The 12,646-nt window shown below is 41.0% G+C and overlaps 1 protein-coding gene across 2 annotated transcripts in view; it reads right to left on the bottom strand.

Annotated features, from left to right (window-relative positions):
* Positions 1–229: 229 nt before the first annotated feature.
* LOC143740816 (transmembrane protein 132C) overlaps positions 230–12,646 on the bottom strand; it is a 173,967-nt gene continuing 161,550 nt past the window's right edge. For both annotated transcript variants that reach the window (XM_077232880.1, XM_077232881.1), the window contains 3 exons: positions 11,639–11,906; positions 2,405–2,596; positions 230–1,688 (listed from right to left, as the gene is read on the bottom strand). In XM_077232880.1, the coding sequence (XP_077088995.1) occupies positions 570–1,688; positions 2,405–2,596; positions 11,639–11,906 (1,579 nt within the window). In that variant the 3' untranslated portion in view covers positions 230–569. The remainder of the gene's footprint in view (positions 1,689–2,404; positions 2,597–11,638; positions 11,907–12,646) is intronic.

Consider the following 12,646-nt stretch of genomic DNA (forward strand, 5'->3'; position numbering starts at 1 on the left):
GGAATAGAGATGTATAAAAATATGTAAAACCCTACAAAATGTATTCTCACTCATCGTCAGAGCCAGTCAACGTTCAACTCATGGAAATGCTGTTCATTAAGTTTAAATGTCAGCTCTTTGTGTATGTTTTTAAAAAACATTTTTTTAGATAATCACTCACAGAAAGGTACCACCACCAACCAGGCTTTAGTGTGATAAACCAATAAAACAAAACAAACAAAAAAACAAATATATATATATATATATTTTAAAATAGAATGGAATATCCTCTTCTTCGAAAAAAAGAAAATATAGACATCTCAATTGAAACATTTCTCATAATCCAATGTTCTCACATTCTCAGTGGTTTCACAACCATCTCTGTTTTCCTTCTTTCCTGATGATGAACCCTCATGACAGTTGCCATGGAAACAAGACCAGATGAATGGCTTGCCTTTTCATGGTGAGATATGAGTTTGTCTGAGTGCAGTAGAGTCAGGCCAACCCCCCACCCGACCACCACCTTATCCAGAAGGCATATGGGTGTGCTACGCTTTTGTCTGAAAAATACATAAATAACTTCTAGCCAACTATGCAATATTCTTAGTAGCATTTTCGTTTAACCTTTCCATATAATTTCGGAGCTCTTTGGAGTCCCCGAGCTCGATGTCTGGGCAAACCCATTTGATGTCGTTCTGACCAATGAGAAGTGGACTTATGGATGGGCAGCCATTGCTGGGCTTGCTATGGCTGAAAGTGGTGAACTTCACTCGTTTCCGTTTGGTAGTGGGCGAGTTTATAGACTCGCTCTTGTGATCTCTTCCAGTGCACACTGAGTCAGAGGCCGACCTGTGGACCTGGCCTTGCACGTTCTTCTGAGAGGAAAGGCCATTGAGGAGCTGGCTACCTTCCTCCAGGCCCAGCCCAGAGTCCATGGTCCCGCCCAGCTCCTCTTGATCAAGACACAAACCAGCTTGGCTTTCCAAAAGCTCTGCGTCATGGCCCAACCAAACCCAGTCGTGGGCGTGAGTCATGGTCTCCTGGCCCTCCAATGGGAGCTGCTTGTTGCGATACTTCAGGGCATAGGAGACGCAATTGATTAGGAATACCAAGATGGCCAGGCAGAAGACACCTAGCAGGGCGTACATGCCTATTTCCAGATCTGTGAGCCCACGGCGCGTCTGCAGCAAGTCCTCCTCCGTGTTATGTCCAGGTGGAAGATCTGCTTGAGCTGGGAATTCTGAGAAATCAACCGGTATATCCCCAGCTGAGAGCCTGTCACCGTTTGCTTTTCCTGGAATGGAGGTTTTGATAGTGGTAGCGCCTCGGTTCATGATTCCAGCCTCCATATCTGAGATTGAACCTCCGTAGTATGGGGCATTGGGCCTGTATCTCCTGTCACTTGCACTGTTTCCTTTTTCATCGGGACGGCCGAACTTCACATGGACGTTCGCGTTGCCTGCGGCCAGAAGTGTGCGGCGCTTGGTTTTTAGGCATGATTCGGGTCCATACATCTCCAGGCGGACCAACATGCCTTGTCCTTCACCCTTAGCCACCACCACAGGCCACCTCCAGGTCGTGCTTTTTCTCACCAATACCACCTTGTCGTCTAGCGAGGTGGCTGTTAGGACGAAATGTGCAGGGTTATAGAGGTCAAGAGGGGTCATTGAGCCATCGCTGAACTGAAGCCACGCGCTGACAAGGGACTCCTGAGAGAGAAACACAACATGAAAATAATGCTCTCGGTAATGCCAATTTTCTTGTATCAAGTATGCATGATTTTTAATTCCAATGCAGGATGGTTTAAATGCTTTAAAAGAAGCCAAAATCACATCTCAAAGTGAACAGATGCACTGATCAGCGGGAGATTCAACCAATTTGCCCGTTTTATGTCTATCAATGTGGAAGAGTGAGGAAACCCCTGCCGACGCAGAGGATTAGTGAAATTAGCCTAATCAGAAATGGTTTTTAACGTGAGATGACTTAGAATAAGTGGGCAGCCTCGAACAGCATGATCCACTAACAAACCGCAGCTCCTCATCAACATGCGGCCTGTGTCAAACAATTTTGTCCATAATGACAGTATTTTAGTGATTGCACCTGCTCATGGATAAAACAACCCTACATTTCTGAGAAATGGACATGAAAGTATGCAATATTGCGACCTAAAAACCTGAAAACTGCATGGAGTTTAAATTTCCCAAAACTGCAAGGAGTTACCCAGGATTTAGAAATAGAAACCAATTGATCAGCTAAATGAAAGAATTAATTAATAGAATATAAAGAAATAATCAATACATTTATTGTTCAATCTATTGATAATTTATCGCTAATAGAAACAATGATAATATCCAATAAATAATAATAAGAATAATAACAAATATTATTATTATTAAGATTTTATTAAATAGTTTAACTACACTACCTGATTAGCATTGTGCATGGTCTCCTGTGTGGTAGCTGTGGCAACGATGGCCCTGTTGCTTCCTGGGCTGAGCTGGAGGTTCAGGGAAAGGCCAGAGACCAGCTGCACACCCAGCTCTGTTATACTGACTTTATCATCCAGAACCCGGATCATCCTCTCAGCCAGAACCGAGTCTGACAATGGAGACATCACCTGGTAAAAACATAGACAGAAATACTTCTGATAAGATTGTAAAACAACAAAAAATTCTCTCCTAGTTTCTCATACAAATTTAGTGACATGACAAAATGAGTAGGCTATGTACAATTTCAAAAATCTAAGTGGCAGCTATCCGCCCTCTGCCATATGGCAATATCGGATGTACAGGCAAGGAAATGACTTCGATATGAAACGTGTTGAGAAGACTTCTAATCTGGATCAATTAATAGCAAAGCAGCCACCTCCATATTTCCACATTCATTATGTTATAATGATGTGTCAGAAGCCATTTACTTTCAATCTGTAAGTGGGACTTCCACTGTCACTTGCTTCTCACCATCATTTGCAAACTGTTTTTCAATCTAAAAGGCAGCCATGCTTAGTGTAGCAATGTTCAGGGAAGAAGGGGGTGGGAACCGGCGAACAATCAAACATAGTTTATTTAAAATAAAACAAACAAACCAAAATACCGCCAGCAGCCCCTCGCGGACGACTGCTGGCTACCGAAAATAAACATGAGGAACTGCCAAAAATAAAAGTATTTGTATTTGTATTCCTAAAATAAAATACAAATACAAAAACCAAACACAACTAAAATACAGGCCTGTTCCTCTCTCGATCATCAACGTTGTCGCTCCTCCTTTATGCTTCCGCTCCTCCGTGAGAGATGCGAGACCGATGTGCTTCACAGGTTTTGCTCATTAGCAATCGCACCACCGGCCTCGCGCTGTTCTCTCACGTCCCTCGGCCGTCCTGTTCGCCACACTTAGGTAGAGAAACTATTCTTATTCTGTTTTTATATTCCACTTTTATTCTGAGCGCATTCCTAATTTTCCATTTGAATTGAGAGATTTATTAATTAGACATAAAATAAGAATAATCAAGGGGAGCCTCGGGCCTTACCCAATATTGCATAAGACACTGCCCCAGTGCTCTACTTTTTATAAAATAAAAGTAAGTGCTTGCTACGCTACTTCAAATAATTTTTTCTTTCAAGTAGTCTACTTTGCTCTTTTTTTTGAAACCACACGTATTTGCCCTCTTCTAATTGAAATGAATTAGTCATACAATTTAGTTTTAATGAACTGCACACATGGGCGGGCCCCTTTTGAAATATATTTGTGAGTTTGGTCTAATAGCAAGGTAGACAATTGGTAATTTGGCCATGGTTAAGTGCTGGGTTTTTGATTTCGGGGATGCTGATCTATTAAGCAGCACTAGTTCTCAGACTCTACGTATCCCATCCCACCATTACTGAGCTTTTTTCTGATTAAAACTTTCAGCAAATGGATCAAATCATAGCGCTCTCCACCTATGGCTCTGCCGTATTTCTTTTGCTGCCAGATAGAAAACTGATGCAAACTGATTGTCTACCTTGCTATTAGACCAAACTCACAAATATATTTCAAAAGGGGCCCACCTATGTGTGCAGTTCATTAAAACTAAATTGTATGACTAATTCATTGCAATTAGAAGAGGGCAAATACGTCTCGGTTACTGATGTAACCCTCGTTCCCTGAAGGAGGGAACGAGAGACGTGACGTCGATGTGACGACGTTAGGGGATCACTTCAGGGAGCCCTATCAACTTCGAGTATCTAAAGAACAAGCCAATGAACGTTGGTGTGCGTGAACGCGTCACACGCCCCCGCCCCGCAGCGCGGGTATAAAACAGGAAGCGGGCGCACGCACAGACTGTTTTTCGCTGAGGAGCCGAGATAGTGACGGCCGTACAGAGATGGTCAGCAACTCTGGCGGCGGGACGTCACGTCTCCCGTTCCCTCCTTCAGGGAACGAGGGTTACATCAGTAACCGAGACGTTCCCTTTCAGTCGCTCACGTTCGACGTGACGACGTTAGGGGATCCCATGGAAAACGCCATCGGTTGCTGCCACATCCACCGCCCTACGCCAGACTCTCAGACCCCGAACTGCTGGGGCAGAAGATCTGCTTAGAGGGAGTCAACTGCTGTTCCATATACCCATACAGTGAACTCTTATAACACTTGGAAAGCGTACCCTGAACATGGAAGGAAGGGACGCTGCGGAAGCCACATCCTGCCCGAAGGGAGGTAACCTGTGGAGAGTACGCATATGGACTGGCCGGAGGGCAGTGCAACATATGGAATGTCACTGGGGTGGCTCCAACCTAAGAAGGGGGAGGCTACACCAGACAGTGACGGCAGAGCGAGCTCTGCCAAGGGAAAGACACGGGCTCAACGCAGGGAGCTGGTCGTGGAAGAATACTCATATGGGATCGCCGCAGGGATCACCACATATGGAACCCAGCCTAGCACAAGTTACACAAGCATACGAGCACTAGGCCTGTGCGGCGCAAAGGGGTGCGGAGGAACTCACAGGGTTCGCCTGAGTGGGGAACTCGAATGCAGCAAAAAAGCGCACGTATTCGCTCCGTGGAGAGGAATGGCGCAGCAAGCCGACACTAGAGCGGGAACTTCGGTGTTACCGGCTGGTTGAAGCGAGCACACAGGAAGAAACCGGCTCAACACGTAGGCTATAAAACCTAGCGAACGTGTTAGGTGTCGCCCAGCCCGCAGCTCTACAGATGTCTGTCAGCGAGGCGCCGTGTGCCAGCGTGCCAAGAAGCGTCACCCCTAGTGGAGTGGGCTCTCAACCCGGGCAGGCAAGGCACACCTTGGGCTTCATAAGCCAAGGCGATGGCATCCACTATCCAGTGGGCCATCCTCTGCTTGGAGACAGCCTTTCCCTTCTGCTGGCCTCCGTAACAGACCAAGAGCTGATCTGAGGTCCTGAGGCTTTGCGTTCTGTCCACGTACAGGCGCAGAGCGCGGACGGGACAGAGAAAAGCCAGGGCTGGGTCTGCCTCCTCCAAGGGCAGCGCTTGCAGGTTCACCACCTGGTCCCGGAAGGGAGTGGTAGGAACCTTGGGCACGTATCCGGGCCGGGGTCTCAGGATCACGTGAGAGTTATCCGGGCCGAATTCCAGGCACGATTCGTCGACCGAAAATGCATTCAGGTCCCCTACCCTCTTAATAGAGGCCAATGCGACCAGGAGAACTGTCCTGATTGCAGAGGCTCAAAGGGTGGTCTCTGAAGTGCCGAAAGGACCAGAGACAAATCCCAACCGGAGTGGGGTCTGAACGTGTGGTGCAAAACGTTCCTGCTTCCATCGGTGGGCAGAGTGAGTGTGCGGAGGCGACACTGCGTCCAGAACACAGCCACTGCTGCCCGCTGGCGAAGAAAGAGGGGCTCGGGAGTGACAAGGCATAGCGTCGTCGACTGCCAAGCGCGCCCTCTTGGGGCCCAGAGGTTTCAGAAATTGCTCTTTCTTTGAAAAGGTGGGTACCACAAGGGGCGCCCCAAAGGAAACGACCGGTCGTTCTGGAGAAGGACCGAGGCGTTCGCAAAGGGGCGCCGATGGCAACAGCACATGAGAGGCGTGAGGGGCCCGTGGAGATTGCCTTGACGGGGAAGCCCTCACGGTGATCCTCAGATCTGCAGGGCAGAATAAGCACTAGATCGGGGAATAGGCGAGGGGACTGCACCTCCCTTGAGGTAAGCGAGTCTCGATATAAGTGCTGCGATAGTCATATTCCCGCAATGGGAACATGAACTATCCACAAAAGCTGCCTCAGCGTGTTCAATGCCCAAACACGAGAGGCAACTATTGTGGCCATCTGCTGGCGCCAGGGAACGACGGCATCCAGAAACGCACAAGCGGAATGACATCTTGAAAAAGACGCAGGGTCCGCTTGTGTTGGAAAGGTTTTTTTTTTTTGTGTTCCAAAAGGTTGGAAATTGCTCTCACAGTGCTGAGGCGCCCAGGGGTAGCCACAGTGTGAATACACACACACAGGAAAGACACACACAGACACAAACAATAGTGCTGTGAAAACAGCAGTTGAGAGCTGGACTGCTCACGGCCAACACTGATCGCACCGTCACACCAACACTGTAGCAGAGAGATCTCCTTTGAAGTCTTCAAAGCGCTGAATTCTTTTAGACAGAAGTCTCACAGAAACTCGGCTCCGAAGTGAAAGACAGTGTGTGCGTGCGCCCGCTTCCTGTTTTATACCCGCGCTGCGGGGCGAGGGCGCGTGACGCGTTCACGCACGCCAACGTTCATTGGCTTGTTCTTTAGATACTCGAAGTTGATAGGGCTCCCTGAAGTGAACCCCTAACGTCGTCGTCACGTCGAACGTGACCGACTGAAAGGGAACCAGGACCAAAAATGGAAATCTTTATAGATAAATTAGAAGAAATGATTCATGGTTTAAATAACAAACGAAATATCGTAATTTGTGGCGATTATAATATTGATCTTCTAAAGGTAGATTCACATGTACAAAAATCAGATTTTGTTGAGACAATATATAAAAACGGGTTGTATCCATTAATAACGAAGCCTAGCAGAATAACCACAACTAGTGCAACTTTAATAGATAATATATTTACAAATGTTTTGGATAATCACATTATTAGTGGGTTGGTAATAAATTATATAAGCTACCATCTGCCTATATTTGCAATATTTGACTATAAGTTTCCAAAAAAAACAGTATACCATCAAATATATAAAAGAAAAAGGAGTGCTGATCATATTAATAAGTTTAGGAATGATTAGGAAAGTCATGATTAGGAAAGTCAATGATTAGGAAAGGAAAGTTTAGGAAAATTAATCAAGAGTGGAAAGATATAAGAAATATAAAAATATATTGACTGATATATTGAGACAAGCAAAAAAGGTCTATTATAATCGAATGTTACATGAAAATAAAAGTAATTTAAAGGCTACATGGAATATTCTGAATAAGGTCATTGGGAATAAGACTTGATGAACGGAACTACCTAAATATTTTGAAAAGGATAATAGGGTAATAGATAAAAAAGATGAAATGGTCCATGAATTAAAATCAATTTTTTGTAAATGTAGGATCTAGCTTAGCAAACGAAATATCAATATCTAATGATCAGTTAGGGGGAGTCTGGAAAAGGGAAAATAGGATCATGCAGTCAATGTATCTAGGTGAGGTGACTGAAAATGAAATATTATCTGTGGTTCAGAAGCTAAAAAATAAGACCTCAACGGATAGTAATGGTATTGACATGAAAATAATAAAAAACACAATTGATTGCATTATTAAACCATTACATTATATAATTAATTATTCTTTTACAGAAGGAGTTTTTCCAGATAGTATGAAAATAGTGAAAAATGATTTTTTTTTAAAAACTGGAGATAAACATATTTTAATAACTATAGACCTGTATCTCTCCTACCTCAATTTTCCAAAGTGCTTGAAAAACATTTTGCTAATAAATTAGATAACTTAATTGAAAAACATGAATTATTAAATGAAAATCAGTGCGGATTTAGGTCAAATAGGTCTACAGGCTTGGCTATCGCGAAAATTATTGAAGACATAACAACCGCAATAGACAGAAATAAATACACAATAGGAGTGTTCATTGATTTGAAGAAGGCATTTGACACTATAGATCATCAAATTCTTATTTCTAAATTATATACTTATGGAATTAGAGGAGTTGTACTGGATTGGTTAACCAGCTATTTACAACAACGACAACAATATGTTGAGTTTGATGGTCATAGGTCAGAATGTATGAATATTGAATGTGGACTTCCACAAGGCTCAATTTTAGGACCCAAACTTTTTATTTTATACATAAATGAGATTTGTGAGGTTTCAAAAAAAATTACACTACTTATTATTTGCAGATGATACAAATTTATATAGTTCAGGAAATGACTTGAAATCATTAGCTAATAATATTGAAGATGAAATGGTTAAACTAAAATTGTGGTTTGATGTAAATAAACTATCTTTAAATTTGAATAAGACGAAGTTTATGGTATTCAACAATAAAAGAAAAGAGGAAGTCAGATTATCTATAAATAATGTAAATATTGAGAAGGTGTCTGAAATTAGATTTTTAGGAGTCACCTTAGATGAAAAATTTACGTGGAAAAGTCATATATTGCATGTTAAAAATAAGATGGCAAAAAGCCATTTATTTTGAAGAAGGTTAAATATAGCTTACCGTATAATACATGAAAATGTTATATTGTTCAATGATTTTGCCTTATTTAAACTATTGTGTAGAAATATGGGGAAATACATATTATAGTAATATTATGCCTTTATTTACATTACAGAAAAGAGCATTATTTTCAAAGCAGGATATAGAGACCACACAAATCCACTTTTTATTAGGTCAGGATTGTTAAAACTTAAAGACATTGTAGAATTACAAACTTTTTTAGTGATGTGTAAAGCTCTTCCACCTGACTTACAAAAGTTATTTGTTTTTACTTCGGAAGATGGAAATCACAGACGGCCGTATGACTTTAAACATCTAATAGCACGAACAAACCTGAATCAAATGTGTTTTTCTGTTGCTGGAGTAAAAGCATGGAATCTTCTAAGGAAAGACTTAAAAAGTTGTACAAATATTTTGGAATTTTAAAAAGAGTTATAAAAAGAAACAACTTGAATTATATCAAACTGAATTTTGAATTGGACTGTATGTGGTCAATGTATAAAAGTTTAAATAAATATCATATATGTTGGAGATTGGGTGATGGTGGAGGGAACAGTGCTAATGATATCTATTATGTATGTTAATACATTTTAGGTGATGGTGGAGGGAACAATGTTAATGCCATCTACTATTGATGTCTATAAAGGGGGCAGATAAATATAAGAATATTATTCTTCCATCTGCTCCTTTCTGATCATGGAAATGTAAAGGAAATTTCAAATGAATTGTATGTGATTGATATAAATAATGCATTTTCATAAAAAGAATAAAAAAAGAGAGAAAAGATAAAATTCTAACTGCACTTTCAGCTCGTCAAGCAGGTGTATTATGTGTGAAAGTATATGTGACATCTATAAGAAAATAATGTGAGATTTGCACATACCAACACTTAATTAGTTGGTCTTAAAGGGGTGGTTTAATGCTTTTTTTCTTTGCATGACTGTGTTTATGGGGTGCAATATAACATGTGTTCGTGTTTTTTTTTTTAAAGCCTTATTTTTCATAAATTTCACCTTTGTTGTAAGCCGCTTTCTCCTCTATCATTTGAACGAACGGTTGACTTCCTGATTCTATGAAACCACTCCCTCAGAAGCAGACAATGGTCTCAGATTGGTTAGTTGGGCCGCTGTGTTGCAATTGGCTAAACTGCGTCGGATACTTCACGCCCATTCCCTTTACAGGCGAAAGCTGCATGTGCTCGGGTCAAATGTAAATAATGGTGTCAATACTGCGTATCAGTTTGAGCCAGAATCAGACCCAGAAAGCGGCAATGGAGAGAGTCAAGCAGAACCTCCCCAAACACGGCTCTTACAAAACGTTTCTGAAAAAAATTAGCTCGCAGCAAAATATGGAAAAAAAGAACTATGAACTAGTTCATTTTTTGGAACCGTGAACTTAGTTCAAAATTGTGAAGTATGAACTATGAACTGAACTAGTTCATTTTAAAATTTGTGAACTGAACTTTAAACTAGTTCATGTAGAAAGTGAAATTTCCCAACACTGACATGTGGCAACTGTGTTAAAATGCAAACAGAAGTGAAAACATCTGATAACAGCAGCTGAAGTTTGCTGTTGCGATTACATATAATTTTTGAACTTTATACACGTTTGTCTTATACACACAAAATAGCAAAGAACTAACTAGCTACAAACAGCGTTGACATTGGTTTACGTTCTTGATCAAATCGAAAAATGACGTCATAAAGTATACATGGAAAATACATTTACAAAATTAGTACATAATTACAAATTCAGGTCCAAAATGTTTGTATGCGTTTGTCATAGACACATGAAATAGCATAACTAAGTGGCCACTAAAGCCAGAGCTGGCATTTGTTTACATCCTTGATAAAAACTAAAGCATTACGTCTAAAATTATACATGCAAATACATTTGAAATTATTAAGTCTTACTTACTGGTTGTGGCCCAACAACTGCTACCTCTGGTTTTAAAGTTGGAAATGATTCATGCTTTAGTAACAGTTTGTTGTTGAATCCGACATTGAATTCGTGGAGATTCTGGAAGCTGTTTTCCGTAAAATGCGCAGCACAGAGAGCTAAATTACGATTGTAATTTTCTGGAACATAATCAAACATAAATTGTAGCCATTGTTTACGAACTACAGCATCCATAGGAAGCCCGAACACAGAAGACCTGACAGCTGGGTGAAAATAACACACTTTTGACGGCATGGCCTCGACAAAGTAGCAGAAATATGGCCACGCCCCCTTTTTTGCATATTCCGGAGGGAGGGTTGATTTAAATTTATGGGTTAGTTACGTATAAAACCCGGGAGTATCTCGATGTAGTCCCATTCGAGTCGTTTTTGTAGGCATTAAAGTTCCTGATTTTTAAAAGACGATATCTCTGCTTACGTTAAACTTTCAGCGCAGCAACTTTGCAGATACTGTTCATGCACCAACAGCAACATTACACACTATTTAAAATTAAAAAAGTGAAGTCGCAATCAACCACCCCTTTAAAGGAGATTATAGTTTGCGATAGGAGCTGTGAGATGTGTAGATAAGACAGCACACAGGCTGTGACAGAGTGAGAGATGCTGTCTATTTCTTGTCTGACAGCGTACACGTGTCACATCATAACTTGGACTGATTCACCTCTCATCCGTATGGAGAGATTGACAAATGACAGCCTGGCTTTTCCAATGAAAACAAGAACGTCCTCAGATTTTATTCATGCAGTATAAACACAAAGGAACTGCGGCTTAGTCAGCTGTAACTGTCAGTTTTGTTCCTCCAACATGATCAGCTCTGGTCATGGTGTGTTTAGGAAATTACATAATACGCTATAACTAATGAATCATGGATCAAATTTTAATAATGCTGAAAATCCAAAGATTATTGGATTATTTTAGCAATGCATACAACTACTTTCACAGACATCCTTTTTTGTACAGTGTAGGTTTCGTTTCATAGTTCATGATGGTACTCTTTTAGAGATAAGATCACACATATTTTCTTCCTGTCTCTCACCTGAACTTTGGTGGTACCAGTGTTCAGACCGATCAGGACCTGTTCCTCTGACAGCTTGGCCACGTGTTCATCCCCCACCCTTAATGAGTCCCTCACCAGCTCTGTCACGTCCACCTGCCAATCACTCCCCAAGAGGAAGTCTGACTGGCCCTGCCACTCCTCTGGCTCGGCCTCAAAGTGTGTGAGGACACGGACGGTGGTGCTCTGGTACTGTGGACCACAGCTTCGGTCCTTCTTGGCTCCTTCATCCCCATCATCCTCTCCAGACCTGTAGTAAAGACAGTAACCAATATTAAGTGTTACATCTTCAATTCTAGTACAATGAACTCATTTAAAATTCATAAAAATAAAAAGTAAAAAATGTTCATATATAAAAAGAAACATAACATATATTTAAATTTACAAAAAATATTAAATTTTGATATTTACTTAAGTTTACATTTACCTCAAAACAAGCTTTTCAATGTCCATAAACTCAAATAACTCTAGAGAAGAGTATTTTGGTAAATATATGCACTGTATTACACATTCATTATATTTTCACTTAACCTTTTAGTGGTCTTCATTATTTAATGTGTTTGAATGGCCAAAATTTGTCATGAAAACAAGTCATTTCATTTTATTGTCATTTAAATGTTTCTATTTCACCAAACAAACTGGAGTAGAAACAATTCTGTTATAAAAAAAGTTTATATAAAACCTGCTTGATGTGCAATTTACATGTTTGTTCAAATCAGTTTTAACTATTTGAGTGTTCATTATTAAATAATTTGATTATTTAATTGATTATTAATTAATTCTTTATTTTCGGTTTTCAACCAAGTGCATCCCGAACTTTCGGTTTCGACCCAGAATTCTAATTTCGGTGCATGTCTATGGAAAGTCCCTATAAAACATGGAAACCCAACGTGTGTGTGTGTGTGTGTGTGTGTGCATGTCTGTGTGTACAGCAGTGATGCTCAACCTCTTGGAAAGGGGAGAGTTCCTTTAAAAGGCTGTAAACATAAA

Source organism: Siphateles boraxobius, unplaced genomic scaffold, assembly GCF_051911475.1.
Source record: "Siphateles boraxobius isolate OS27281-9 unplaced genomic scaffold, OSU_SipBor_1 18, whole genome shotgun sequence".
Taxonomy (NCBI): Eukaryota; Metazoa; Chordata; class Actinopteri; order Cypriniformes; family Leuciscidae; genus Siphateles; species Siphateles boraxobius.